Genomic DNA, 27,704 nt, shown 5'->3' on the forward strand with positions numbered 1-27,704 from the left:
GTGCTGATGTTGTTTCCAGAGGCGGTTTGGAACTCAGCAGTTAGTGTTGCAACCGAGGACAGACGATTTTTACGCGCTTCAGCACTCGGCAGTCCCGTTCTGTGAGCTTGTGTGGCCTACCACTTCGCGCCTGAATCGTTGTTGCTCCTAGACGTTTCCACTTCAAAATAATAGCACTTACAGTTGACCGGGGCAGCTCTAGCAGGGCAGAAATTGGATAAACTGACTTGTTGGAAAGGTGGCATCCTATGACGGTGTCACATTGAAAGTCACTGAGCTCTTCAGTACGGGCCATTCTACTGCCAATGTTTGTCTATGGAGATTGCATGGCTGTTTGCTTGATTTTATACATCTGTCAGCAACAGGTGTGGCTGAAATAGTTGAATACACAAATTTGAAGGGGTGTCCACATACTTTTGTATATATAGTGTATTTAATGGGGAATTGATTGACACTAACAATCAAATGCAAACAATTCACACAATGAAGTTATGAAACAATGAATGTGCACAAATTGGCGGGAGAGAGCGCAGTCTGGAGAGAGACGTGCATTGTGCATCTTAGACACACGCCCTTTCTTCTTGTACTGTGCCATCCCTGCGGCCACGGCAATGGATTAGTTCACAGAGATGGGCACGAATATGACAGGTGTCTCGTGTGCCATATATATATATTTTGATTAAATAAAACATTTCTCATCAATCTACACACACTACCCCATAATGACAAAGCGAAAGCAGGTTTTTAGACATTTTTGCAATTGTATAATTWAAAAAAAACTGAAATACCTTATTTACATAAGTATTCAGACCGTTTGCTATGAGACTCGAAATTGAGCTCAGGTGCATCCTGTTTCCATTGATCATCTTTGAGATGTTTCTACAACTTGATTGGAGTCCACCTGTGGTAAATTCAATTGATTGGGCATGATTTGGAAAGGCACACAGCTGTCTATATAAGGTCCCACAGTTGACAGTGCATGTCAGAGCAAAWACCAAGCCATGAGGTCGAAGGAATTGTCCGTAGAGCTCAGAGACAGGATTGTGTCGATGCACAGATCTTGGGATGGGTACCAAAAAAATTCCGCAGCATTGAATGTCCCCAAGAACACAGTGGCCTCCATCATTTTTAAATGGAAGAACTTTGCAACCACCAAGACTCTTCCTAGAGCTGGCCAAACTGAGCAATTGGGGGAGAAGGGCCTTGGTCAGGGAGGTRGCCAAGAACCCAATGGTCATGCTGAAAGAGCTCCAGAGTTCCTCTGTGGAGATGGGAGAACCTACCAGAAGGACAACCATCTATGCAGCACTCCACCAATCAGGCCTTCATGGTAGAGTGGCCAGACCGAAGCCACTCCTCAGTAAAAGGCACATGACAGCTCGCTTGGAGTTTGCCAAAAGGCACCTAAAGACTCGCAGACCATGAGAAACAAGATTCTTTGGTCTGAATCCCAAGCGTAACGTAAGTGGTGGAAAAAGTACCCAAATGTCATGTTTGAATAAAAGTATACATACCTTAATAGAAAGTTACTCAAGTAAAAGTGAAAGTCACCCAGTAAAATACTACTTGAGTAAAAGTCTAAAAGTATTGGGTTGTAAATATACTAAAGTATCAAAAGTAAAAGTATAAATCATTTCAAATTCCTTATATTAAGCAAAGCAGACAGCACCATTTTCTTGTTTTAAAAATTTCTGGATAGCCAGGGGAACACTCCAACACTCAGAGATCATTTACAAAAGATGCATTTGTGTTTAGTGAGTCTGCCAGATCAGAGGCAGTAGGGATGACCATGTGTTCTCTTAATAAGTGCATGAATTGGATCATTTTCCTGTCCTGCTAAGCATTCAACATGTAATGAGTACTTTTGGTTGTCAGGGAAAATGTATGGAGTAAAAAGTACATCATTTTCTTTTGGAATGTAGTGAAGTAGGAGTACAAGTTGTCAAAAATATAAATAGTAAAGTAAAGATACCCCCAAAAACTACTTCAGTTGTACTTATTTATTTTTTTACTTACGTGCTTTACACTACTGCGTAACATCTGGAGGAAACCTGGCACCATCCCTACGGTGAAGCATGGTGGTGGCAGCATCATGCTGTGGGGATGTCTTCAGTGGAAGGATCTGGGAGACTACATTTACATATTTTTTTCTTCTTCGTTTTAGTCATTTAGCAGACACTTTTATCCAGAGCAACTTACATGAGCAATTAGGGTTAAGTGCCTTGCACAAAGGCACATCGGCAGATTTTTCACCTAGTCGGCTCAGGGATTCAAACCAGAGACCTTTCGGGTTACTGGCCCAATGCTCTTACCCGCTAGGCTACCCACACAGTCCAGTCAGGATCGAGGGAAAGATGAACAGAGCAAAGTACAGAGAGATCCTTGATGAAAACTTGCTCCCTAGCACTCAGGAACTCAGACTGGGGCATAAATTCACCTTCCAACAGGACATCGACCCTAAGCACACAGCCAAGACAACGCAGGAGTGGCTTCGGGACAAGTCCTTGTGTGGCCCAGCCAAAGCCCGGACTTGAACCCGATCGAACATCTCAGGAGAGACCTGAAAATAGCTTTGCAGCAACACTGCCCATCCAACCTGACAAAGGTTGMGAGGATCTGCAGAGAAAAATGTGAGAAACTCACCAAATACAGGTGTGCCGAACTTGTAACTTCATACCCAAGAAGACTTGAGGCTGTAATCACTGCCAAAGGTGCTTGAACAAAGTACTGAGGAAAGGGTCTGAATAATTATGAAAAATTTGATATTCCATTTTTTATTTTTAATACATTTGGAACATTTAAAAAAAAAAACTGTTTTTGCTTTGTCATAATGGGGTAGTGTGCAGATTGATGAGGGGAAAATACTATTTAATCAATTTTAGAATAAGGCTGTAGCGTAATAAAATGTGGAAAAGTAAAGTGGTCTGAATTCTTTCTGAATGCACTGTGTGTGTATATATATATAGTGCTGCTTAAAAGTATGTGAATCCTACAGGGCTGGTCATTATTTTGCTATAAAATATTAAAATAAACATTAAATCCTTATCCAAACCCCAATTCGTAATACATTCCAAGTAAATGACAGAAACAATTTTTTAAAATACATTTTCATTGTTTATTTAACAAAATAGGTTTATTTAACAGAAACTCAGATTTGATATGTTCAAAAAATGTGAACCCCTTCAGTCAATAGCTTGTGGCACCTCCATTTAGCAGCGATAATTTAGAGTAAATGTCTCCTATAGCCAGCATTCGGTCTCTGACAAATGTTTTGAGGGATTTTTGCCCACTCCTCCTTATAGAACTCAGCCAATTGAGGTTTGAGGGGTGTCTCACATGAACTGCCCTCTTCAGGTCCAGCCACAGCATCTTGATTGGATTTAGGTCAGGACTTTGACTTGGCCAATCCAAAACGTCTTTCTCCAGAGACGTTCTTTGGTAGATTTGCTTGACAGCTTTGGGTCGTTGTCTTGTTGGAAAACCTTATTTTCAGCCAAGCTTTAGCTCCTTGACTGATGGCATGACGTTCTGTTCAAGAATATCCTGGTATACCTCAGAATTCATGGTTCCCTTAATGATGTGGAGTCATCCAGGTCCAGAGGAGGAAAAGCAGCTGAGATCTTGACATTCCCACCACCATGCTTGACTGTTGGGGTAAGGTTATTTTGGTGGTAGGCAGTGTTGGGTTTTCGCCAAACATAGCGATGTTGATTGTGACCAAAAAGGTCAGTTTTGGATTCATCGGTCCAGAGAATGGACTTCCAGAAACCTTCAGGTTTCTCCAGGTAGTCTCTGGCAAAGTTAAAATGGGCAGTTAGGTTCTTTTTTGACAGCAGAGGCTTTTTCCTAGCAACCCTCCCATGAATAGCATTTAGATTCACTGTTCTTATTGTTGAAGCACAGTTACCGGAGATGCAGCAAGGGAGGTCTGCAAATCTCTAGATGTTATGTTTGGGTTGGCTTTTACCTGATTTACTATTGTTCTTGAGGCTCTTGGGGATATTTTGGAAGGGTGTCCACTTCTAGGCTGAGTTGCTGTCATTGTAAATGCTCTCTATTTTCCATTTGTAAAAAGTGGACTGATGGAGCTCAAATCTTTTTGAGGTGATTTTATAGCCTTCCCCAGACTGATGTGACCTCACTACCCTCGTCCTGATGTCCTCTGAGATCTGCTTTCCTCTCGGCATGGTGTGCTTTGCATTCACCTGGATGGGTAGCGCCAAACTGACCAGGTTTCTTATCTCTATTTATCAGAGTCCCGCCCAAACTCTTTCCTAATGATCTCTCCTTTGATTGGTTCATTATTTACCCACCTGATTCTATTTACCTACTTGATTTAACCAATGCATCTTGGGGTTCACATATTTTTGCACCTACACTAATGATTTTTTAATTGAGTATTTCTACTGCATGCATGATTTCCTCTCCACCAGAGTTTCCCTAACTTGGTCCTCAGGACCCCAAGGGGTGCACGTTTTTGTTTTTGACCTAGAACTACACAGCTGATTCACTAATCATCAAGCTTTGATCATTTGAATCAGTGGTGTAGTGTTAGCGCAAAAACCAAAACGTGAACCACTTGGGGTCCTGAGGATCGAGTTTGGGAAACGCTGCTCTACACCAACGTATGGTATTGGTAAATATAAACCTCTTATGTCAGATCAAAAAGACTGGTTATGATTAAATTAAGATTTCATGGTTAAGACAAAACAAATATGTAATTGCACAAGGGGTTCATATACTTTCAAGCAGCACTGTGTGTGTAYATATATATATATATATATTAGATCATTAGAAATAAATAGTTACATCAGTAGATAACGTGGCTAATAGGCTAGTTTATGACTGACTTGTGATCATTGCCCTTGCTAGTTGAATTGTATGGACATTAGTTTGTTTTCTTTCCAAAATATTGAGTCATTGAAACTGAATCCCGAATGGCTGGAGGCAGCATACAATGTACCAGGCCAGCTGTGATTTACAACCTGATAGCAATATTTGTTGAACTACCAAAACATTTATTGGTGAATTATGAGTCATGCATTGTACTGCATCCATCTATTCTGCAAACAATGCCTAACTCCAAGCCATGGAATGCTGTGTCAAATAGAACCTCATTTTAAAACCGTTATAAAGTTGGTTTTGTAGCATAAACTGGGAATTGTATATTTTGGGCTGATATGATTGTCTGTTTGTTTCATATCTACAAAGTAGTTTTAAAATGCTGTCAGTTCCACTTTAAGGTATACATTAATAATATGCATTTTCCAAATTGGGGGCTAGTTGCTTTTTCTCTGTCTACCCCCCTGATGGGGCGTGAGTCAACTGTTGTCATGCAATCTTTTTCTGCTAAGCTCTCCTGACTCTGCAAAGAAGCTGAGCAGGCTGAATGAACTCTCTAAAGGAAGAAATAAAGGTGTGTAACGGTCGTYGTATGAAGAAGGTGTGGACCAAAGCGCAGCGTGGGAAGTGTTCATGATATTTATTTAAAAAACTGAACACTGAGACAAAATAACAAAATGTAACAACACGAAACAGTTCTGTCTGGTGAAGACACAAAAACAGAAAACAACTACCCACAAAAACCATGTGGGAAAAAGATACCTAAGTATGGTTCTCAATCAGAGACAACGATAGACTGCCTCTGATTGAGAACCGGTTTCTACTGTGGCACTGTGGAATGATAGTAGCTATTGCTTTTCAATGGGGACTCTGCAGTGAGTCGTAGACTCACCTGCAGCTCTACTCCATTAATAGAATGGTGTCATGGCCGGACATGTATATTGGACTTGAGCCAGTCTCCTGCGCCATTGCATGACGGGGGAAATTTCAGGCTCAGCGCCCACTCCATAAAAGCGACTCAGTAAATTTGTAAGACACGGGCACGGTGCCCAGTGCTGCCTGTCGGCCCAGACATATTCACTAAACATTACAGTGAAACCCACTTTGCACAATGTGGCCGGGCCGTGGACGATGGGGACCGCAGCATAACAGATGGCTGGAGCATTAGGCTCGTTTCACGTTCTCTTTCTTTCTCAAAATGATAATGGGGCTCAGCTATTGGCATATTTTGAGGATGGAATACAAAAGCCCCAAATAGTTGGTGTTATGGTCTGAGGGACAGGATGCGTCACAAATACACTCATCATTCGCTGAGGTACTTAGGAAGGTAGTATGGCACCCATCCCATTGTTGTGTTCATTTCAAGCCCCTGTCCCCTTCCTGCAGGAAAGTCAGTTGTCAACAGTTCTGAAAGCAGTTGATTTTTAGGGAAAGAATGGCTCTTTGTCTCGTAACAAGGCCTGCATTGCTGTCACTGTGAATTTGTTTGTCTCTGCAGTAGTTTGGAGCACACAAACTCTGCAGATGGACATTCCTCTTGGCTGGTTTCCCTGCCTGTACTGCAGATTCGATGTGGGGCTGCAGTCGTCAGAAAGAGCAATCAGCCATTTTTCTCTGAGATGGTGCGATGTAATGATTGAGCTTGCAGGTTGATGACTGCGCATTACCCTCCCTTTCTTGCACTTGAGAAAATGAGCTGCTGGAACATAGAGGATTGGAGGGCAGGTTTGGCTGAAAAAGTGTTTGCTGAGCTGTTGGAATTGCATTCTGACTTAAAGTAACATTTAAAACGCCCTAATTTGGGGATCAGCGAGGGCATGCATAACTAAGGGCTGTTTTAGCGGTGGTGGGGAATTACAACAGCAAAATAACAGTTTCAACACAGGAATCAGGTTGGGGTAGCAGCTCTGTACACAGGCACTAAAGTCTTGCCAGCACAAACATGTGGTTGGAAAATAACGGGAACAAATACAGGGCTGGCATGGCATTTATGCACGTAGTCATACTAGGCATTATCATTCCAGCAAATGGGATCTTCACTTTTCCCTTTGGCTTGCACGCTTATGTTATGTCAATACAGCATTTAAACCCTTTGGGTTTGTGAGTATAGCTGAGTGTTGGTTGTTTAATGCTGTACATTATTCACAGTGCATCCAGGCTGTTTTAATGGGTGTGTGTAGGCTCAAATACTGACATGGATTTGTAACGACTCTCAAATTATTTCCCTGACTATTTCAGACAGTTGTCGTCCATGTAAGCATGGCTTGTCTTCATTTGATTCATGTGGACCTGCTCGGGTCTGTTTTCAATTGAAATTCAGTTATTTTCTCTCACATTTTCTCTCAGCAGACGGCTAATAAACAATCGAGAGGTTTGAGTTTATATGCAGTGTTATACAGTCTATATGCAGTGTTATACAGTCTATATGCAGTGTTATACAGTCTATATGCAGTGTTATACAGTCTATATGCAGTGTTATACAGTCTATATGCAGTGTTATACAGTCTATATGCAGTGATATCTGTACTGCAGATTTCAATTCCCTAAAGAGGTTTCAGTTTTAGAGATTGCGTTTGCACTGCGAAGGCCTGTCAAGAGCCTGAAAGCTAAACTGTGGATGGAGAGAAAGTTTCTAAGATACAATCAAACGTTTGCTACAGACTGACATTAAATCTATTTTTGTTGTAGGTGGACTTTCATCCTCACCTCTCCTCAACAGTATCAACTTGCCGTGGGAAGCGTTAGGTGCACAGAGAGATTTCTAAATCGTTCCTCTTCTATGTTGCCCTACAGGTGTGTTCTCCTCCCACTCTTGAGCGCCAAGCCGCCTCAGCAGGCCCTCTTCCTCCTGGTAGACTCTATTGACGAAGGCTGTCAGCTGGGTGAGGGGGAACAGAGGTCTTCCGGTTCAGGCACCCCCAGAACCATCGCTGAGCTTCTGGCCAGCCACCATGAGTTCTTCCCACCCTGGCTCCTCCTCATCTGCTCAGCACGCCGACAGAACAAGGCCATCACCAAACTGTTCACAGGTCTGAGTACATTTGTTTGGGTACCTTTCGGGTCGGGTGATAGGGTTTTCATTTCTTTTGGGATCCATATGGTGAGGCTTATATACAGCAGTTGGTATATGTTGTTTAGTATATCCACGTAATGAGTCGTTTTTCACTAAATGGAAAGATGTATCGCAGAACACATTTTACTTCTCTTTAGACAACACACATTGCCACACAAACAAACAATTAATGGGAATGTCGCATCGTGTACTGACACTAGTCTGCCACTTGTGGCTCCTTGAAGAATACAACTTCCTCTTAACTGCTTTTGTTTGCATACATTAAGCATATGTTTCTCAAGAGATATATGGATTTCCTTTGGGTTTTCTGTAAAGCAATCATAGTAAAAGCCTTTTCAGTTATATTTAAACTCTTACTGAGCAGGTTATGCCATTTTCTTCTGGAGTACAGATGATTCTATTCCGTGTCGTGATAAATGTCAGCCTTTTCGGCAGCTATTAAACAAAGCACATGTCATGCTGTGCTTCCAGCCACGTCGGCTCAGCGAATGCTAATTCCATATAGATTTTAACATCATGAAATGCTAAAAAGATTAGGTCCTGCCACAGAACGCCTAAATATCACGGTGTCTTGCGAAAACGACTACTGCTCTATGTGCCATGACAAGCCGAACTAGCGGCCATTATCGAGCTGTCAGAATACCAGCCCACTATTGGGTGATGAGCAGAGAGGCTGGCGTAACATTAATCGAACCAGTAAGAGAGCGTGGGTGTAATACCCGCTGCAGAGCCTGCACTGTTGTGTCCCCTTTAGCTCTTGAAACACTATGTGGGGGATTCGGATGCCCTCCTGTTGCTGCTTGAAACATCATGTAAAACCCTATTTAAAACAGCCCCGTTTATTCTGTGCTCTATTCAGAAAGTGGTTGCCAATTGCAATTAGGGTTTCTGCTGAATAGAATTCCTATGCTATGCTAGTTTAGGTATTACTGCCTGTGGGCATGGTTAACGCAGGGAAGCTGGCAGTTCTGAACAAGACGATATACTGATTCCTATTCTGCCACATAACTACAAATGTTAGTAAGATGGGCAAACAACTCAAGAAATGTCTAGAGAGATTCAACCATATTTACATGCGCTGTGTGAAAACACACATTTCTTTGAGCACAGTCAAGGACTTTTGGAATCGTGAAAGGACAGGGTTCTGGAAGCCTGCCTGAAGCTCTTCTATGGCAGTGTTTTGTTTTGTACGTCGATTACATGAGCAGGAATTTGAGAGAGGATTCTTAAATCAATATTTTGACCCTTGTGTGGACCAGCCATGCCAATTCCGATGGACATAAGATAGATATGAAATTGAAATGTAAGCGTTGCATCGAGACAATCGAAGGTAACAGTTGCTGGAAGGTCTGCAGAGGCATTCAGTTCCCATTACACCAGTGACCTGGACCCCCTGCCTAACAGTATTGATCTAACAGAACATAGCGGCCGATGAATCGTAGCTCTGTCATGTCTCCTTTCCGTACTGTCCTTAGYCCACAGAACACACAGCTGCATTGCACACATTGACATGAGCGGAAGGCTTTGTCTGATTTGCATACGATTTTAAACGTTTCGGCTATTCCGTTCATCATGAGCGGAAAGGTATCAGAAATGTGTGATTGCCCCCATCCGTAGATCCGTATTTGTGGATTTCATGAGACATCAATTGTTGGGGATGGAATTACTGCTGGTATATGCCACCAATGTAAATCCTTCATGATAATCCTTATCAGAAAGCATTATCAGCAAGTTGCTTCCTGATAATTAATAGTGATATTAATGATTACTGGTATTTTTACTTACAGGCTTCTCTGTGCTTAAACAGACAGCCCTGTCTTTTGGTTGTTTTGATATGGTTTTATTGAGAGGAAGATTCACCATGGAGCAATTGGATAAATAACAGTTATCTCTTGTGTTTTCTGTTTGACTCCCTTCCTCTCAATCCCTTTAGTTGTCACTTTGATAAGGGCCAAGCCCATGTCATAGCTTACTGTCACTTTAAACGCCAGACAGAATAATAAAAACAGCGAGATACGTTTTACCTGTCTGTTGCAGATGGAAAATGAACATGTCAACATGTTTTTTGAAATGCTGCTAGCTGTTGTATCAGTCACAGAATCAAAAGTCTACACACCCGATAAAGTGGCTTGTGCTTCTGAGTAATAGGTTTAGCATTCACAGAAAGCAAAACTCAAGAGTTTCTTGATGGAGTCAAGCCATTCATTTTGGTTTAGTCTGTGTTCAGTGTCCTGTGTTTTCCACACCATCAGCAACCGTTCAGCTCTGCAGCCTCCCACACATGCACGCTTACTTGATCGTCCATTAGACACACCCACTTATTTTAACCGCTGTGCGAATACTCACAATTCCCGTAGAGCTTGATGAAAATAGACCAYAAGACTTAGGGTATCAAATTGAGTCCAAGCGTACACTAAAAATAGTCCTCTGTATTGTTTACGAGGCCAGTTTGTGTTGGCAGGGTGCAGTGTCACGCTCTCTGCAAAGCGACCGCATACGCCTATTGAAAATAACACGTTTGTCCTGAGCGGAGGAGGTGTTTGTAGCCCAGAACACGCTGTTTTGTGGTTGTGGGAACTTTGCGGTCGCATGAATATAGTGAAGATTGAGTTTGGAGAACGACTTCTGACCAAAAGGTCATTGGGTAGGCCACCATTCAGCTCAAATGGTCCTGGAGAATATTTTGGATGGTATCCCTAAAAATGTTCCCATGGAAATTGACGAATTTTATCAAAAAATTAGTGTGTGTGTGTGTGTCTCTCTCTCTGTCTCTCTCTCTCTCTCTCTTTCTCTCTCTCTCTCTGTCTCTCTGTCTCTCTCTCTCTGTCTCTATGTCTCTATGTCTCTCTCTCTGTCTCTCTGTCTCTCTCTCTGTCTCTCTGTCTCTCTCTCTCTGTCTCTCTGTCTCTCTCTCTCTCTCTGATTTGTCTTGAAGGTTAACATGATCAGGATTTAAGCTGAAAGAGCTTCTTCCCGGACTGTCTGATTGCCTTACTATGTTTGCCCTGCACTCTTTGTAAACAGCAGAGAGCGGCAGTGAAACATTGTAGTCTTGACTGAAAATGACTGACTACTCATGTGAAAACTCATTCGGAATGCATGATGAAGCCCTGTCTTGTCTCCCTGTCAGAGTACAGTAGAACTGTAGTGATGGATACCATCTGCCCAATAAAGTTTTAGGTGGAGTATTGGCTGACACACAGTATGGTGTTCTCTTTTTGGCCATGTATAGCAACAGGATTTTAAGACGGGCATATTTCAGTTTTTCRCCCAGGAATGGTGTCTGGAAGCCTAAACCCTTCCAGGGGACATTCTTCTGCCCTCCATAGGGAAATAAGGGTTCACTTGTTCATTTCTTTATCGAGACAACATTTATCCATTGGGCTATTGAGCATAAATCTTTCCCATAACTAATGTCTACCACATACTGTACATACCTGTTACTCCCCCCATGCTTGTGTGTCACCATTTATGCTGCCCCCGTCCCTTGAAACGGTGGTTTTATCAGCAGCTTTTGTTTCCTTCTCACGTCTCTTCAGAGAGAGACTGTAGTCCACCCTAGTGAGGAGCTGTAGTCCACCCTAGTGAGGAGCTGTAGTCCACCCTAGTGAGGAGCTGTAGTCCACCCTAGTGAGGAGCTGTAGTCCACCCTAGTGAGGAGCTGTGCCTCCTCTGCTCCGGCTGTGAATGGACCATTCTTTGCACCAAAGCCAGGTGACAGGCCTGATTTAAAACCACTGACCAGAAATGAAAAAAGCAGGCCTTTCCTGCCCCCCCACCATAGCTCTCAGACCAGCCCTTGTCTGCAGACCCACGCTTGGTTACGAGGGGCCGCAGAGCATAGGGCCCCTCCGAAAGAAAGTCAAAGCACTCAAAGGTCTCCATCCTGGGAGTTGTTTTCTTCTTTTTCGTGCAAATGGAGAGGCCTCACTATATTCTGGCCTGCTGACAACACAAATATGGCTGTAAAGCATCGAGGACTGTTTATTTATTCTACACCAGGAGTGGAATGCTCCCCAAAGAGGGATGAAGATGGTGTTTGGATGGCCTATCATTAACCAGCAGGCTCCACTGTCATGACATATTGTCATAGATGTAGGAAGCGTGGACCTAGTACGGGTGATGTAAAATCATTAGAAATGGGAGGGATGTCAGTGSAAGTGACCATTCAAATAACTTTGTGCTAGATATGTGGACCACTTCTTTGTCAGGAAGGTATTGCTTACAGAATGCATAGCCTCAACGGACTAAAATATCCTTAAAATGATAGTATTTGGTTGTTCTATGGTTATTTTGATATGTTTGTTTTGGTTGCACAGTCTAATACCTTTGAGGCAATCAAATTGTTAACCATCATTAGATATAGGTTATATTTATCTACTAACATCATAGTTGCCGTTAACTTCATAGTTGCTGAGTTGGTGTTTACAGATTGTGCATCAGGTTTGTATTCCTGTATGCTGGTTAGTGTCTGGGTCTGCGTGTTGAGCGCTACTTGGCTGTGCTGAAGACAACTATAATCCCCCTGAATGCTGTATTTACCACGAGCAGTCTGACAGCCAAGCAAATTACAGGTCTTCTGTGTCTGTGTATCTATGAGACCTTTGGTGCTGCACCGCAGAAACATGACTCAAGACATGGTTGAAGAACTCTGTCTCTTTGCCTTCTAGGTGATGGCCTTCTGGAATGCAGCATGGCCCTGCCAACAATCCCGGTTTCATATAACAAGATTAGTATTCTCTTTAGGTTTCTGTATAGGCATGTCGGTTCTCGTTTCGATACAGGGATCTTTAATTAGGTCTTAATTTGATTTGAGGAAAATAAATGCCCTATAATTTCTGGCAAGCCAATGGTTCGCCTTGCAACGCAGGGTAAAGTGTGCTAAAGACAGGGTGATATGCCAGACTGACTCCGACTATCATGCCAAGAAAAACTTTGCAAGTACCTGATTTTACAGCGAGCTCTGTGAACATTCCATGGGCTGAGCTTTAAATCTGGTGCGTGGACATGCTGAACAAAATGGTTCCAGACTCCCTGCTGCACACCGATAGCAGATAGAGGTTTATTTGAAGTGACGGCAAATAAAACATGATTGGCATCCAAGACTGGAAAAGACTGGAAAATCATAAAGAGTGGGTCAAAGGGCGGAAGATAACCTAGCGGTCAAGAGAATTGGGCCAGTAACYGAAAGGTCGCTGGTGCGAATCCCCGAGCCGACTGGGTGAAAAATCTGTTGATGTGCCCATGAGCAAGGCACTTAACCCTAAATTGCTCCTGTAAGTCACTCTGGATAAGAGAGTCTGCTAATGACAATGAATTTAAAACATATATATTAATTAGGTCATTAAGAGTTGAACCATGGCAAGATGCAACCAAAACAATACTGTTCTTTTAACTAACTATTTTTTACTTTTTAGGTCATGCGGTCTGGATAAATGGCTGGCCCTTGTTGTGAAACATAGTATCACCATCAGTTTAATGCAAGCTTTCAAAATGTCATCTGGAGAAAAAGGCTAGTCATTGGTGCAGCTGCATGCAAAAAGGAGGCTTCATGTCAATCCAGCTGAAGATATAGTGACCCGTTGTGGGTCAAAGACTGAGCATAGCCAGCCAGGTGTGCTGCCTTATGAATTCATCTCATACCACTATCCTGTAGTATCTCTGGAATACAACACAGCGTTTCATTGGCTGGATAYTTCCCCTAATCAGTCTGCAGGTTCTGCAGTGTTTCACATATATCATMTTTGATAGATGTATTCCTGCAGCGTGTGATGCGTTTTCATGCAGGTGGCTTGATGGGACCATTAGATTGTAGACTGTCATACTAGGCTGTACTAAACGGACCGACGTGTATACCTTTCAGTGTGCCCCAGTCCACTCAGTTACCACAACAGGTCTAACTGGAAGGTGTCCTCTCCCGTTTTGAAATTCAGGAGAGGACACGTTCGGACAAGACCCRTTCATGCTTGCGCCGCCAGGATTACTCTCTGCAAATTAATTGTTTGAATGTTTATGTAGTTGTTTCCAGTGGCACGTTTAATTCTGCTTCTCGTGTCAGGATGCCGTGTAAGGACAAAAATGGCACAGAAATAATTGACATGGTTATGTTTCTCCCAACAACTGAACTTGAGTACAGTTACAGTTTTCATTTCTTACTTCTTTTAAATGAGACTTTCATAAATACCAACTTCCATCTATATTTCATTTCTCAATAACAAATAGACTATGGCATCTTTTCAGCAGTTCACTAACATTTATCTAATGTAATCAGTGTTCGAGCGTGCAGCAAACATTTTTCAAAATGAAAAGACAACTGCAGCTTTTAAGACTTATTTTTCTACAGACGGTTTGAGCAGAGTCTCGTCCCACATACTTGTGTTTGGGAGGCTGCCGTTCTCGGTGTTGGAGCCAAGACCTCTGCAGCTGTTGGACAGGCGTTTGTCGAGGGGGGGGGGGTTACGGCAGGCTAGAGGAGAGGAGCTAGGGTTTCTGTTTACCTTTTGGATCTTATGACTTAATATGGTGGCTCGCGAAGAACGTGACAAATTACAGACGCTGTCGGTCAGAACCAGGTCCATGGGTCAGAACCTGGAACCACCCCCCACTCCATACACACACACCCTACCTCATTTGTCATCTGACAACGGTTCCTCATTTTGTATTGGACTGTGTCTCTCGTGGCTACTATCCAGTTCCGTAACGAGCAGCAGCTGGCTCAGAGGCCTGTACTCGGCGCTGCATCCCCTACCTGATGAATGCGTCAGTTGTTGGTTGGTTAGCTGTCCCTCTCTGTTCAGACCACTGCCATCTATGCTCGTACTGTTGCAGCCCCCCAGTTACAATTGACTGTGGTCCAGTTGACCTGGAAAAGTTTCAAGGCCTTGGCATCATGTCCTTGCCTGCAGTTAAAAGAAAACACGCTTCTTGAAAGGCCTGTGCAACATGAGTCATGCAGACCTCTGATAGCAGTTCATTGTGTTGCTAGTGACTACATCTGCTACTGCGATGAGCCGAAGTTGTTGCCTCAACTTTCTCTTGTGTTCATCTGTGCCACACGAGGAGAACAATGATATTGCCATGACTGCACAGCAGAGTTTCAGGCCATATGAAGTGATGTCTGTGATGACTCAAGTGGGAATTGTAGGTCAGATTCCTCCATTTATAGTCATTTAATGAAAAGACCTCTGGTGTGTTCAGATAGGGGGCCCATGCTTGTTCATTTCTTTCTTTTCCTTTCTCTGGGCCTCTGGAAATGTTTTCAGGGATAATGCTCTATTTCAAGATGGCTGTGGTTAACTTGCTTTCTCTTTTTTCYTCCTCTTGACTTTTCCACATCACCAGTGTTCATAATGTACATATGAACAACTATGTAGGAACTGGGGGAGGACAGTAGTCTCAAAACTGTAGGAGAGAAGGAGTGCATTTGTTGTTAATCGTTGTCTAGAGAAATAAATAACTGCTACAGTGCAGTSTGATTCACTGATACTCTGATGGCGGGTTACACATGTCTAAATCAAACATTGAGACAACCTTTTAAAAGACAACATGCTGAGGCAAAGCTTCCGGCTGGCTAAAATGGACTTTTAGGTCATCTGTCATAGATATCGTTCAGTCCCCCCTCTTAATGGCCTCTTCCTCCTCTCGGGCAGTGGGTTTCCTGTCTCTGCTGGAGGGATCCCGAATGCTTAGCGAAGAATGAGACTGAGGTGGAGCAGGAGGCCACAGGGCCTGGGAGAGGCAGTGGAAAATACTCTGTTGCTAAAAACATTGACTGACACACAGAGGCTTTGGGTCATTGGGTTGTAAGTAATATTATGGTGATCCTACTGTACTCTGTTATTAGTGACTACATTATGTAGGACAGATTAGCTGCATAGTTTTTTGTCGTTTCCGTTATAGCATGGAATGGTAATATACCACAGATAGCCGTTTGTAATTATTAGGAATGGCATTTTATAATGTAGAACATAATTAGCCGTAACTTGCATGGAACATTTTATATTCCTCAAGGATTGGTTATTCGCACATGTATGAGTACTGCCAGGTGCATGTATCGAAAGCTACAATGACAATGATTAGAGGGGTGTGCCTCATGTACCTACAGGTGTGGCTCCATTGCCCCTGTGTGGGATAAGGTTTCATAGTCTTCTTTCTGCATAGTCTTATTAATGGAGGGAACAATGCCACAGGCTTTGTGATACTTGTGCACAGACAATCAAACCAACCCAGGTTGTAGTATTAATGGCACTGATTGATTCTGAGCATGTTAATTGTGTCTAAATGTTGTCATTAGTCTCTGTCTAGAATCCTCTCAGATCCTTACTTTGTAATGTTTGTTTTATTTATCATGTGGGTGTGTTTAAGGTACCTTCATTTAATTAACCCGGTTACCCTAACCCAGGCAGCAGGAAATGAGCTCATTTCTTCAGGAAACATTTAGAAGCGGTTGTTTTTGATGATGTAGGCAATTAGATAAAAGAAAGGAATTTAACACCCGTTTCCCACAGCAGGAGGCTAGTTTAGAATTGAGAAATATGTCAACATTGAACGAGTCTCTTGTTTCCCGTCTKCCCCAGAAGGCCTGAGACCATGGGAACAGTAAATAAATCTATGCGGAAATGCTTCCCCTGCCCTTGGGTGTGTAGCCTGAGCTAACTGCTTCAACATGAAGGAAGTTTCCCCCTACATGTCTGTTAGCAGTCTGGCATGGAGCTGTTTTCCCCTATCTGGGAAAGGATTGCTACTGCACATTAGTGGGGTCATTCATTAAGACCCATGGAGATTTCTTTCTGAAGGTCTGGTCTGTGCATGTAGTCTGTTAATGAGTGAAGCAGTAGAGTTGTCTTATGGCCATCGGTGTACTATAAAATGGAAATGGCTCCCAGGTGTTACCTACTTTGTGGCTTTTCTCTCAAATATATTACAGTACAGGTCTCAATGCATGTTTCTGAGGTATGTGAGGAGAGGTCATTTTAATGAATTAGTTGGGCCCTGAGCTTTAATGAATTAGTTGGGCCCTGAGCTTTAATGAATTAGTTGGGCCCTGAGCTTTAATGAATTAGTTGGGCCCTGAGGTTTAATGAATTAGTTGGGCCCTGAGGTTTAATGAATTAGTTGGGCCCTGAGGTTCAATGAATTAGTTGGGCCCTGAGCTTTAAATGATATTGTTTTGGGCCTTGAGGTTCAATGAATTAGTTGGGCCTGAGCTTTAATGAATAAGTTGGGCCTGAGCTTAATGAATTAGTTGGGCCCTGATGTTAATGAATTAGTTGGGCCCTGAGCTTTAATGAATAGTTGGCCCTGAGTTAATGAATTAGTTGGGCCTGAGCTTTTAATGAATTAGTTGGGCCTGAGCTTTAATGAATTTAGTGGGCTGAGGTTTTAATTAATTAGTTGGGCCCTGAGCTTTAAGGATTTTGATGTGTATTGTATAAGAAAGTCTTTCTTGCATACTTTATTTTCCAAAACTACTTAGACTGAACAAAAATAGAAACGCAACATATAAAGTGTTGGTACCATGTTTCATGAGCTGAAATAGAAGATCCCAGAAATGTTCCATACGCACAGTAATCGTATTTCTCTCAAAATATGTGCACAAATTCATTTACATCCCTGTTAGTGAGCATTTCTCCTTTGCCAAGATAATCCATCGACCGGACAGGTGTGGCATATCAAGAAGCTAGTTAAAAAGCATGATCATTACACAGGTACCTTGTGCTGGGGACAATAAAAGGCCACTCTAAAAKGTGCAGATGTGCAAAATGTACAATGCCACAGATGTCTCAAGTTTTGAGGGASYGTGCAATTGGCATGCTGACTGCAGGAATGTCCACCAGAGATGTTGCCAGAGAATTGAATGTTACTTTCTMTACCATAAGCCGCCTCTAACATTGTTTTAGAGAATTTGACAATGCGTCCAACCGGCCTCACAACTGCACACCACATGAATGGCGTTGTGTGGGAGAGCCGAGAGCCGTTTGCTGATGTCAACATTGTGAACAGAGTGCCCCATGGTGGCGATGGGGTTTTGGTATGGACAGACATAAGCTACGAACACGATGGCAATTTGAATTCACAGAGCTACCGTGACGAGATCCTGAGGCCCATCGTTGTGCCATTCTTCCACCGCCATCACCTCATGTTTCAGTATGATTTCTGCCAATATCCAGCAACTTTTCACAGCCATTGAAGAGGACYGGGACAGCATTCCACAGGCCACAATCAACAGCCTGATCACTCTATGYGAAGGAGATGTGTCGCGCTGCATGAGGCAAATCGTGGTCACACCAGAAACTGACTGGTTTTCTTGTCCAAGCCCCTACTTATTTKTAAGGTATCTGTGGCCAACACAAATACCTTTTAAAAAATATMTATCTGTATTCCCAGTCATGTGAAATCCATAGATTAGGGGCTAATTAACTTTTTACTGATTTCCTTATGAATTGCAAGTCAGTAAAATCTTTGAAATTGTTGCATGTTGCGTTTTATATTATTGTGCAGTATATTTTACAATCTTATTGATATGTCTTTGGTTAAATGTATTGGAATGATAATATATTGTGTTTTCTTAGGATAATCAAATGCCTTATGCATCAAATACCCCTTTAGAGCATCAATTACAGCGGCTTTGTTTTCCGTAGTCCTTCACAAAATATCTGCCATACTGATGCWGGACTGATTWCTCTGCCAGAGACCAGGGTCATGCTCTCAATTCCTTTGAAAGGTTTYATTTTAACAACATGGCTTTACCACTAATTAGTCTCTGCTTTAGGAAATGAAAGCTTGATGTGATATAATTTTTCAAAGGTAAAAGATCAATGGGGAAAATGGAGTGACTATATTCTGAAGGTCAGACGTCTTTCTGAGAATTTAGGGTCACCATGGGAAAATGTATTACTTATCTTTGTATGAGTGCTGAAATTCAGTGGAAAGACTAATTATACCCGCTCTGTATTACTCTGATACACTGTAACACTGCCAAATTAATATTGGAAATGTGTGGGAAGAAGTTGGTGGAAATGAAAGTTGGTGGTAAACTAATCGTTTTTTTTCTTCTATTTTCTAGGATTCCGTAAAATCAGCCTGGATGACCTTCGTAAAGCCTACATCGTCAAGGACGTGCAGCAGTACATCCTCCACAGACTCGACCAGGAGGAGGCCCTTCGCCAGCATCTTACCAAGGAGACGGCCGAGATGCTAAACCAGCTGCACATCAAAAGCAGCGGCTGCTTCCTGTACCTGGAGCGAGTGCTGGATGGGGTGGTGGAGAACTTCATCATGCTGCGAGAGATCCGCGACATCCCCGGYACGCTCAACGGCCTCTACTTGTGGCTCTGCCAAAGGCTGTTTGTACGGAAGCAGTTTGCCAAAGTCCAGCCCATCCTCAACGTGATCCTCGCCACCTGCAGGCCGCTTACTGTYAAGGAGCTTTACTATGCTGTCTGGACCAAAAACATGGCCCTCACCATGGAGGACTTTCAGAAGAAGATGGACATCCTCTCCAAGTTGTTGATCGATGGCCTCAGAAGTACTAAGATCCTCTTTCACTACAGTTTTGCCGAGTGGCTCCTGGATGTTAAGCATTGTACCCAAAAGTACTTGTGTAATGAAGCGGAGGGACATAGAATGATGGCAATGAGTTACACTTGCAGGGCCAAGCAGCTCAAACCGCTGGAGGTGCAGGAGTTTGCCCTGCATCTGATCAAATCCAACCTGAAGATAGRCTCTTTCAACCTGGCTCTTTGGATGGTGTGGAATGGCACACCCACTAAAGACTCTCTTTCCACCTCCATACCTAAAGAACAGGAGGTGCTGCAGCTTCTGGTCAAAGCTGGGGCTCATGTCAACAAYGAGGACGACCATGCCTCCTGCATAGTGCAGCAGGCACTGGAGAGAGAGGATTCCATTCGGACATTGCTAGACAATGGGGCCTCTGTGAACCAATGTGACTCCAGTGGCAGAACTTTGCTGGCCAATGCTGCGTACAGTGGAAACCTGGATGTGGTGAACTTTCTCATATCCAGAAGAGCCAACATGGAGCTGGAGGACAGCCATGGACAAACGGCACTTACTCTTGCTGCAAGACAAGGGCACACTAAGGTGGTCAACTGCCTCATTGGCTGTGAGGCAAACATCAATCACACAGACCATGATGGGTGGACCGCCCTTAGGTCTGCGGCCTGGGGTGGGCATTCAGAGGTGGTGTCTGCTCTCCTCTACGCCGGTGCCAAAGTTGACTGTGCTGATGCCGACAGCAGAACCGCCTTGAGAGCCGCAGCTTGGGGAGGCCATGAAGACATCGTGCTGAACCTCCTCCAACACGGGGCAGAAGTCAACAAAGCAGACAATGAAGGAAGGACGGCTCTCATTGCAGCGGCATACATGGGGCACAGAGAAATCGTAGAGCACCTCTTGGAACATGGGGCAGAGGTGAACCATGAAGATGCGGACGGAAGGACAGCACTCTCAGTTGCTGCTCTCTGTGTGCCTGCCAGTAAAGGTCATGCCTCTGTCGTAAGCCTCCTCATTGACAGGGGTGCAGAGGTCGACCACTGCGACAAAGACTGCATGACACCCCTCCTTGTGGCTGCCTATGAAGGACATGTGGACGTAGTTGATCTGCTGCTGGAAGGTGGAGCTGATGTGGATCACACTGACAACAATGGCCGAACTCCTCTTCTTGCAGCAGCATCCATGGGCCATGCCTCTGTTGTCAATACCCTGCTTTTCTGGGGTGCAGCTGTAGACAGCATCGACAGTGAAGGAAGAACTGTTCTGAGCATAGCGTCTGCTCAAGGGAATGTAGAGGTGGTCCGAACTCTGCTGGACAGAGGGCTGGATGAAAATCACAGAGATGACTCAGGCTGGACCCCACTGCACATGGCCTCATTCGAGGGTCACCGGCAAGTATGCGATGCCCTCATTGAGCAAGGTGCCCGATGCACAGAGGTGGATAACGATGGTCGAATACCCCTGATATTGTCTGCGCAAGAGGGCCACTATGACTGTGTCCACATTCTTCTGGAAAACAAGTCTTGCATCGACCAGAGAGGTTACGATGGGAGGAATTCTCTCAGGGCGGCTGCACTGGAAGGYCACAGGGATATTGTTGAACTGTTGCTGAGTCATGGYGCTGATATAGAYTATAAAGACGCAGACGGACGCCCAACATTATACATATTGGCACTTGAGAATCAGCTAGCAATGGCGGAGTACTTCCTGGAAAATGGGGCAAATGTGGAAGTCAGCGACACAGAGGGAAGGACAGCCCTCCACGTGTCCTGCTGGCAAGGGCATGTAGAAATGGTCAGGATGCTGATCAACTATCATGCCGACGTGAACTCTTGTGACAACGAGAAGCGATCCGCCCTCCAGTCAGCAGCTTGGCAAGGCCACGCAAACGTTGTGCAGTTCTTGATTGACAATGGCACTCACGTGGATAATACATGTAATCAGGGGGCAACAGCGCTTGGCATTGCTGCCCAAGAGGGGCACAGAGATGTAGTGCAGATCCTTCTGGAGCATGGCGCTGACCCCAACCACGCAGACCAGTTTGGACGCACAGCCATGCGTGTGGCTGCAAAAGGGGGGCATTCAATGATCATCAAACTTCTTGAGAAGTATGGGGCCTCGAGTCTTAATGGCTGTAGTCCTTCGCCAGTACACACTATGGAACAGAAAATCCCACTCTCTGTATCTGGGAAAATGCACTCCCTCACAATCAAATCCAACAGCTCTGGCAGCACAGGAGCTGGAGATATGCAGTCATCTGGACGTGGTTTACAGAACGGTCCTGTCCACGCCTTCAGCTCCCCTTCGGAATCTCCTGACTCTACCGTGGACAGACAGAAGTTGTCTCTCTCAAATAATTCCCTCAAAAGTTCTAAGAACTCCTCACTGAGAACCACCTCGTCCACAGCGACTGCGCAGACTGTGCCGATAGATAGTTTCCACGGAATGACCTTCACAGAGCAAATCCAGCAACACTCTCTGCCTCGCAGTCGGAGCCGACAATCCATCGTCTCACCTTCCTCCACCACCAAGTCCATTGGACATCAGCCGGGGTCTCCAAGTGAATTTGACTGGGCTCAGGTTAAGCCAAGTCTCAAGTCGACCAAAGGGAGTAAGACCGAAAATACCACATCCAACAGCAAAGGGGGGTCTGGAGACAAGAAAAGGCTCAAGAGCATTGGCTCAACCCAGGGTCAGGTGTTAGAATATGAGATGACCCAGTTTGATAAGAGGATTGCGCTCAACAAGTCTGTAGCGAGCATTGCGGTGAAAGATCCTCATTGCAAGATCATGGTTGGTGGCTCCACCCAGCCAGAAGTGGGACTGACCCAAGAGCAGTTGTTCATCCAACAGCAGAGCATTGCAGAGAAGAAGCGAAATGGCATTATGACCAACCCCAACTACCATCTTCAGGGCAATCAGGTTTTCCTCGGGAGGGTTTCTGTCCATAGGACTGTACAGAATAGAGGACACCAGGACGTTCTGGAGAACTACCCTATAGGGGAGACTGAATTAAGCCTTAAACAAGTCTTGAAACTGCAGATAGAAGGATCTGACCCTGGGTTTAACTACAAAAAGGAGACTCCATTATAGCTGGTAAGTGTTTAAACTAATCTGATGTCATGCTTTTTTCTAAGCATTAACCACCGACTCTAGAGTTCTTCTGGCGTTCAACAGTTGTTTTATTAATGACATAATAAGTAGATGATCAATTCAGACGTGCTTTATTTTCAGAATGGTTTCAAATGGTCTCATTACATCTTGAAGATATAAGTACAAGTTAACAACATGCAGGGATGGGATGTAGGCTGAAGATCAGAATCCCTGTATACTAGTATACATGTCTGTATATTACTTGTATGATTGATTGCCACGTTGTTGATACAGTATGTTGTTATTAAAATACAATCTAATGACTCACTCACCACTACTGGAAACACTGTATGGAAATATCCTGTCAATATTTTATTATCATTAGTAGAACTTAAACAAACTTGAACATGACTGATGCATTTCAAAGAATGTCCTTCTCTGGCCAAGAAGACTACGATGTTTTCCAACTCAGCACTAACCCAAATCATTTTCATTACCGTTTCAGATGTCTTGAATGCCATTCGTCATGCAGACATCGGAGGGAATGTGCCAAAGCAACTATTTTCATCCGCATAAGAACCGATTGAATTGTTTTCCACTCTCAAGTGGAACACCTCAGAAAACCTAAGGGAAGAATGTTGATCGCTGCACAAGGCTTACATGAACTGATACTTCAATGTGCCTACATCTGTTACAGTCTTCTCAGTGTAATCATGCACACTATCATTTAATTTAATGTATTGATATTTATGCAGTGTATGCACTTTTTAAAAAGAGAATGACAAACATGCATTTGTTCAGTCTCCCGTTTATGCTCATGTGTTTCAAACTAATTGTTCAAAAGGATCATATATATATTTTTTTGTGTTGTTTTGTCCTGCAATCATACACACCAACAGCAATTTACCGCTGAGTACATTGTCACATCTGATCAGAGGGACATCAAGATAATCGATGACATGGGATAATGTTGCACGCGTTGATACTCTGTCTTTCTGAAAACCCCAAATAATTGGTGTTAACTTTGTTCAGTGTGCTAAGCATATACTATATATAAAAAAGTATGTGGACACCCCTTCAAATGAGTGGATTCTGCTATTTCAGCCACACCTGTTGCTGAGGGGTATAAAATCAAGCACACAGAAATGCAATCTCCATAGACAAACATTGTCAGTAGAATGGCCTGAAGAGCACAGTGACTTTCAACATGGCACAGTCATATGATGCCACCTTTCCAACAAGTCAGTTCGTCAAATTTCAGCCCTGCTAGAGCTGCCCCGGTCAACTGTAAGTGCTATTATTGTGAAGTGGAAATGTCTAGGAGCAACAACGGCATGCCTTGGAAGTGGTAGGCCACACAAGCTCAGAATAGGACCACCGAGTGCTGAAGCGTGTAAAAATCGTCTGTCCTCGGTTGCAACACTCACTACCGAGTTCCAAACTGCCTCTGGAAGCAACGTCAGCACAATAMGTGCTCCTCGGGAGTTTCATGAAATGGGTTTCCATGGCTGAGCAGCCGCACACAAGCCTAAGATCACCATGCGCAATGCCAAGTGTCGGAGTGGGTTGGGGTGGTATAGAGCTCGCCGCCATTGTACTCTGCAGCAGTGGACACGTGTTCTCTGGAGTGATGAATCACACTTCACCGTCTGGCAGTCCGACGGAAGAATCTGGGTTTAGTGGATGCCAGGAGAACGCTACCTGCCCCAATGCATAGTGCCAACTAAAGTTTGGTGGAGGAGGAATAATGGTCTGGGGCTGTTTTCATGGGGTTGGTAGCCTAGTGGTTAGGTAGCCTAGTGGTTAGAGCGTTGGACTTGTAACMGAAAGGTTGCTAGATCAAATCCCAGAGATGACAGGGTAAAAATCTGTTGTTCTGCCCCTGAACAAGGCAGTTAACCCAGGCTGTCATTGAAAATAAGAATTTGTTCTTAACTAACTTGCCTCATTAAATAGAAAATGGTTCAGGCTCCTTAGTTCCAGTTAAGGGAAATCTTAATGCTGTGACATTCTAGACAATTCTGTGCTTCCTACCTGTTTCAGCATGTCAATGCCCCTGTGCACAAAGTGAGGTCCATACAGAAATGGTGTGGAAGAACTTGACTGGCCTGACCTCAGCACCTTTGGGATGAATTGGAATGCCGACTGTGAGTCAGGCCTAATCGTCCAACATCAGTGTCCAACCTCACTAATGCTCTTGTGGCTGAATGGAAGCAAGTCCCACAACAATGTTTCAACATCTAGTATAAAGCCTACGCAGAAGAGTAGAGGCTATTATAGCAGCAAAGGGGGACCAACTCCATATTAATGCCTATGATTTTGGAATGAGATGTTTGACAGGCAGGTGTCCACATACTTCTGGTCATGTAGACTATGCTGTGTGTAATATGATAATAGTTAAGGCAATTTGCTATATAATCAAGCATATTTATTTAGGAAAAAGCCACTTTCATTTGTATTGTAAGCTCTATCATGGTGCTGTGTTCAAAAAATTCCTGCAGTTATTTTGGACTCCATTTTGGTCGTCTTAATACTATTTTCTTTGCTGTGTGTATTGTAGTACTGCAGATACAGTAGCTAAGGGGGAGAGTTCGTTGAAAACGTTAAACCAATGTGATTTCATTTTGTCCCTGTGGGACTTTTCATTTGTTTCTGTGTGCATTTAAATGGATTAAAATAACCGTTAGTATACTGTCAACTACAGAGTTTGGTGCTGAATGCAAAGGTCTCAAGCTTAAACCGGGGTGAATGCATTCGTTGACAGAATTCTATATATAACCTGCAATGCAAGAAACTAAATTCAAGCTTTGTTTCCCCTATTGTAGTGTGGCTATGTTCTGATAATTGCAGTATATTTTGTGGCAAGACACAAAAAAGGCTCAAGGTTTACTTGTCACGACTTCACCTAGTAGTAGACTTCAATAATATGATGTTTTTAAGCCATTGTTTGAAATGTATGCTTATCATGCCAAAGTTGAAACAGCTTTTTTCTTCTTCGCCCGAGCGGCTGCAGATCAGTTACCCCAGCTCTAGCTCCGCTGGCAAGGGAGGGTCCTGGAGATGGTGCTTTGGGATTGGAAACATGTGTTTCTAATGGACTATGTGGAGCTGTGTGAGCATTTGCGTGTCATATTTTTGCAGGCTTTTCACAATGTTAACAGTGAGCAATTTTGTGCCAAGAGAAAAAAAACGTAAAGCTGTCGCATGCACACACACATACGGTATAAGCCCAAGTCAAAGCCCTCCGCTCTCCGGTACAGCTTGAAGGTGTGCTACAGTATGAAGGTATAAAGGAAGGTCTCATTTTAGGATCAATTCTGGACAAGTATTCAAACTTGTTTCGCCATCTATCAAACTGTCATTATTTGTCTTGCCTGTGTCGTCTGTAATATCGTTTTGAATTGACCCTAAACAATTTGATTGTAAATAGCTTACCATGTACATTGAACTTTTCATTTAAAAATGTATTTCCTGTACTCTATTAAGCCGAATTTTTTGATGTATATTAAAGTGCTTAATAAACATATTTGCTTTACTGCTGGAAGTTAGACTCTCTATTGTTACATTATTGTAATTTAATTATCACCATATTCTCAATTAATCCTTTTAACCACTGTACCAGACACTTAACAGAGATGCATACTACGCTATGTCTGTTCCCTATATGATAACCTTACGTGTCGAAGGCCATTACATGCATCCCTAAGCATTGGGCAACCGTTTCTTCTCTTGTCAAATAATTGCCTGTTTTGGCATTGTTGCCTGCCTTAATGCGTTGAATCTCATGAGGCCTACATATACACACAGATTGACTTGACCACTGTATCCTCTCGAGAAGTATGTCACGTTCTGGGATAGTCGTTTCCCAATGAACCTTGTGTCAATTGTGTTATCTAATAATAATACATGGCTTTCTACTGTTTACTTCAGCAATGACACGTAGGTCAGCTATATGATGCAACATACAAAGGTCATCTGTTGATTCATTGGATAATGTCTTTTACTGACAAATTGACACTGAAATTTATCCAACTCCCATTTTTCAACGAGTCTCCATAGTGGATATCTGACTCAAATTAAAGATTGCATTGCAACCATAATTATTTATAGCCATCTTATCAGAGCATAGATGAAGTCAAATAAAAGCCTGATTCAGTAGCCCCCAGTGGGGTGGACATTTGGTCATAATGCAGAAGGTAGATAAAGAATAGGGTCTGATTTTCCTGTTATTAAAGCTATATAACCACAGGCTACACTGTCAATCTTTCCCCACCGTGCAGTTGATGGTGGAGGGCCTAACCAGGACATTGCATGCATCGCAGCACTTGGATCAAACTGAAGTGGAACAGAGGGCTGTGCCAAGCTCCATCACAGCTCTGCTTCACTCAGTTCACCACATAGGAAGAGATACATCAGAGGTCTGATCACAGGGATGGTATCGTACGATACAAGGGCGATTAACTGTTTAATCTACTTCCAAATAAATAAAGTGTTGATATTATGCTTGATTTTGAAGCAGATTGAAGCAAACATTTGTAATCTAAACAGTTATTAGCAGTTTATTTTTATAGGTTGGCGATTATAATGGGTATTTCTCTTTTCTGTTATCATGCTTTTGACAGTAAGTAACTTCGATCGTTGCACCCTTTTCATCCAGGAACAGGAAAATTGTGTTATTTTGTGGTTTTGAATATACAAATCTAATTACTATAGGTTTAGTTGTTGTGGGTTGGGGGGTGGAGTTGTGCATTCGATGCGATTTTCAGGCTATTCTGTAATACAGAAATGAGCCCATCAAACCAAAGAGACTAATCTTGCTCTATGGACTTCAGAGCTTCCAACTACAAATAAGGGCGACATGGTCTTTGATATCTCCACCCTGCCAATAATAAAGAAGTTCTGTTGTAGGTCCTCACATATAGAATGTGTTAAGGGGATTCAACCAGGGTGTTAATGAGCAAATCAGCTGGTGATGACATCATCAGGAGTGTCCATGGTTGGGTCTTTCTCTTGGACTCTGCCAGTGTCCACATCTGTTTCTCCTCCTTTTGGATTCTCACAATACAACCTCTGAACAGAGCACAATTGTTTTCCGTAGACCAATTTCAAGTAATATTGCATTCAAATGACTTGGTAAATGGACACATCTGGCACGTTTTGATGCCAGTCTGTTCATGAGTGATCT

The 27,704-nt window shown here is 43.3% G+C and overlaps 1 protein-coding gene across 3 annotated transcripts in view; it reads left to right on the plus strand.

The window, feature by feature from the left end:
* Window positions 1-26,054, plus strand: part of LOC111965794 (ankyrin repeat domain-containing protein 50) — a 38,849-nt gene extending 12,795 nt beyond the window's left edge. For 2 of the 3 annotated variants that reach the window (XM_023990094.2, XM_023990096.2), the window contains exons 3-5: window positions 7,636-7,871; window positions 18,981-22,522; window positions 23,025-26,054. In XM_023990094.2, the coding sequence (XP_023845862.1) occupies window positions 7,636-7,871; window positions 18,981-22,519 (3,775 nt within the window). In that variant the 3' untranslated portion in view covers window positions 22,520-22,522; window positions 23,025-26,054. The remainder of the gene's footprint in view (window positions 1-7,635; window positions 7,872-18,980; window positions 22,523-23,024) is intronic. The other variant, XM_023990097.2, reaches the window with a different exon arrangement.
* The last annotated feature ends 1,650 nt before the right edge of the window (window positions 26,055-27,704 follow it).

The sequence above is a fragment of the Salvelinus sp. IW2-2015 genome, linkage group LG6.2 (genome assembly GCF_002910315.2).
Source record: "Salvelinus sp. IW2-2015 linkage group LG6.2, ASM291031v2, whole genome shotgun sequence".
NCBI lineage: Eukaryota > Metazoa > Chordata > Actinopteri > Salmoniformes > Salmonidae > Salvelinus > Salvelinus sp. IW2-2015.